Below are 1941 nucleotides of genomic sequence, written 5' to 3'. Positions count from 1 at the left end.
AAATGGACAAATGAGAAAACAAAAATAACAAATCCGCGGCCCAGACCTCAGTCCGGTCTTCCCTTTGAAGACTCATGGTGCGAGGGCTAACTTGCCCGATGTGGTTGTCTCCAAATATGGCACTGCTGTGAAGTGTAGCGCACGCTCAATTCTTATATACCCGTGTCGCAGCAAACAGCCCGAGTCGGACGGGCATTCCCAAAATGAAGAGTATCGTCGCCGTGTATTTGCCGATCTGAGCCGTCTCCAAACCAACGCCAATTATGATATGCCTCTTTTCATCTCCTTCGATTGTCGGTAGATCTTCGACGATTCTCTGTTGACACGTCTCGGTTACTTCACCGCTGCTTCTTTGACTTTTTGCGCTTGTTTGACGACCCGCCCTCTTCGTCGTCTTCATCGCTGTCATCTTGACGACGTGACTTACCACCGGACTTTTCGTTGCCCTTCTTGATAGAAATCAGGCAACCCTGCTCCTTCAAACGCTTCGTGAGCGGTGTGCTGGCTTGCATGCCCGGAAAATCCTTGGCGTTGTAAACTTGGAACACGTCGCTCATGATGGTGGACTTGATGGGAGCCTTCGGGGAGCGATGCATCGGGTCGACGACGATTAACGCAAACCTCAGACGAAAGGGGCCAGGTGTGCGGACCGACATGTCAGGGAAACAGAAAAAGCAGCCCTCTTCGCCGTTCTCGTCTTGTCCCACAAAAGGAGAGGATACCAAGGATCCCATGAGCCGCTTTCCTGGTCGTACGTAGTCCGAGGGCATGTCGGTTTCGTCTTTTACTCCATCCTTGCACCAAATACTGCAGTGAACGACGTAAGCCGGGTGGTGGATCCTCTGGTACATTTCGTCTGGCGTAAGGTCGGGGTTGTTGATCCTGAGCTGGACGATGGGCGGCGGGTCGATGACTCTGCGATCTCTCTCGCCATATCCACAACATCTCGCCGCCACTGGTTGTTGTCGAAAGTAGATCTCATACTCGTTCTTGGGCGGTGCAGGCTTCTGGTCGATTGTGTGTTGCACAGCCTGTGATGCTCCGCCGCTAAGGAGATGTTCAATTTTGACCGATCTGTCCGGCTGACTAGTAGCGCTCCACGGCGCTCCAGCTGGCGGCACAGTAGATCCAGAGCGTACCGCTGGTATCCTCAAGCTCTGAGGGGTGAATGGGATAGCAACCTTTCCGTCATAATTGCTGTTGGGGACACGCGGGGCTCCAGGCATTTGCGGAGGCAAGTTTCTCGACATCATGTGCTGCTCTCTTGCTTCCTGGTACGGGTCATAATCCCCAGCAGGCGGCGGCGGTGCCCTTTGTGGCTCTCTGGGAGGTTCATAATTGGAGTACTGAGGCTGCGGCATAGGTGCTCGGTACGGGTCGTTACTAATTGCAGGTGGTGCGTAATGTTGGTACTGCGGTGGTGCTTGGTGATAAGTTGGTGATGGGGGCTGCTGGTACTCATGGTGGTGGTGATACTCGGGGCGATGGTACGGCGGCTGATGTTCTTGTGGCATCGGTCTCGGATGCGAGCCTGACATGCCGTTCATCAGGCCGGATGGAGGGGGCAGACGGGATGATGCAGTTTCGTAGTACGCATCCCCAGCAGACCTAGGCGGTCCATAAGTTGGAGATGGTGCCCACGAGGTGTTCCTTTGAGCCATGTCGTCTGGTTGAGCCCTGTAGTCGTAAGGTTGGTATTGAGGTGAGGGTTCAGCGTGATTGTAGGCCATGGTGAAGAGATATCTGCAGAGCAGTTGAGATGATGACGGGCTGCTGCTTCAAGCACGGCGGGCGGTTAGCAAAGCAGCCTATTCCGGCGCGAGGCCACAATCCACGTTCTCGGCTCGAGATGTGGCGGCCGGAGCAGACTCACTGGGTGGAGATGGTCTCAGATCCGTCCTCAGCCCTTGGCTAAGTTCAGTGTGGGAAACGAGACGTTCA

At 54.7% G+C, this 1941-nt stretch overlaps 1 protein-coding gene across 1 annotated transcript; it reads right to left on the bottom strand.

The window, feature by feature from the left end:
• Positions 1 to 338: 338 nt before the first annotated feature.
• On the bottom strand, positions 339 to 1730 carry COL26b_004250 (uncharacterized protein; the record flags this gene model as incomplete). Its single annotated transcript, XM_053177130.1, has 1 exon — positions 339 to 1730. One exon carries the CDS (start codon positions 1728 to 1730, stop codon positions 339 to 341), a length of 1392 nt encoding a protein of 463 aa, XP_053038966.1.
• Between the last annotated feature and the right edge of the window lie 211 nt (positions 1731 to 1941).

Source organism: Colletotrichum chrysophilum (assembly GCF_026319265.1).
Source record: "Colletotrichum chrysophilum strain AFK26 chromosome Unknown scaffold_25, whole genome shotgun sequence".
NCBI lineage: Eukaryota > Fungi > Ascomycota > Sordariomycetes > Glomerellales > Glomerellaceae > Colletotrichum > Colletotrichum chrysophilum.
The sequence above is the reverse complement of the archived record's forward strand: the minus strand, read 5'-3'. Positions and strand labels throughout refer to the sequence as shown.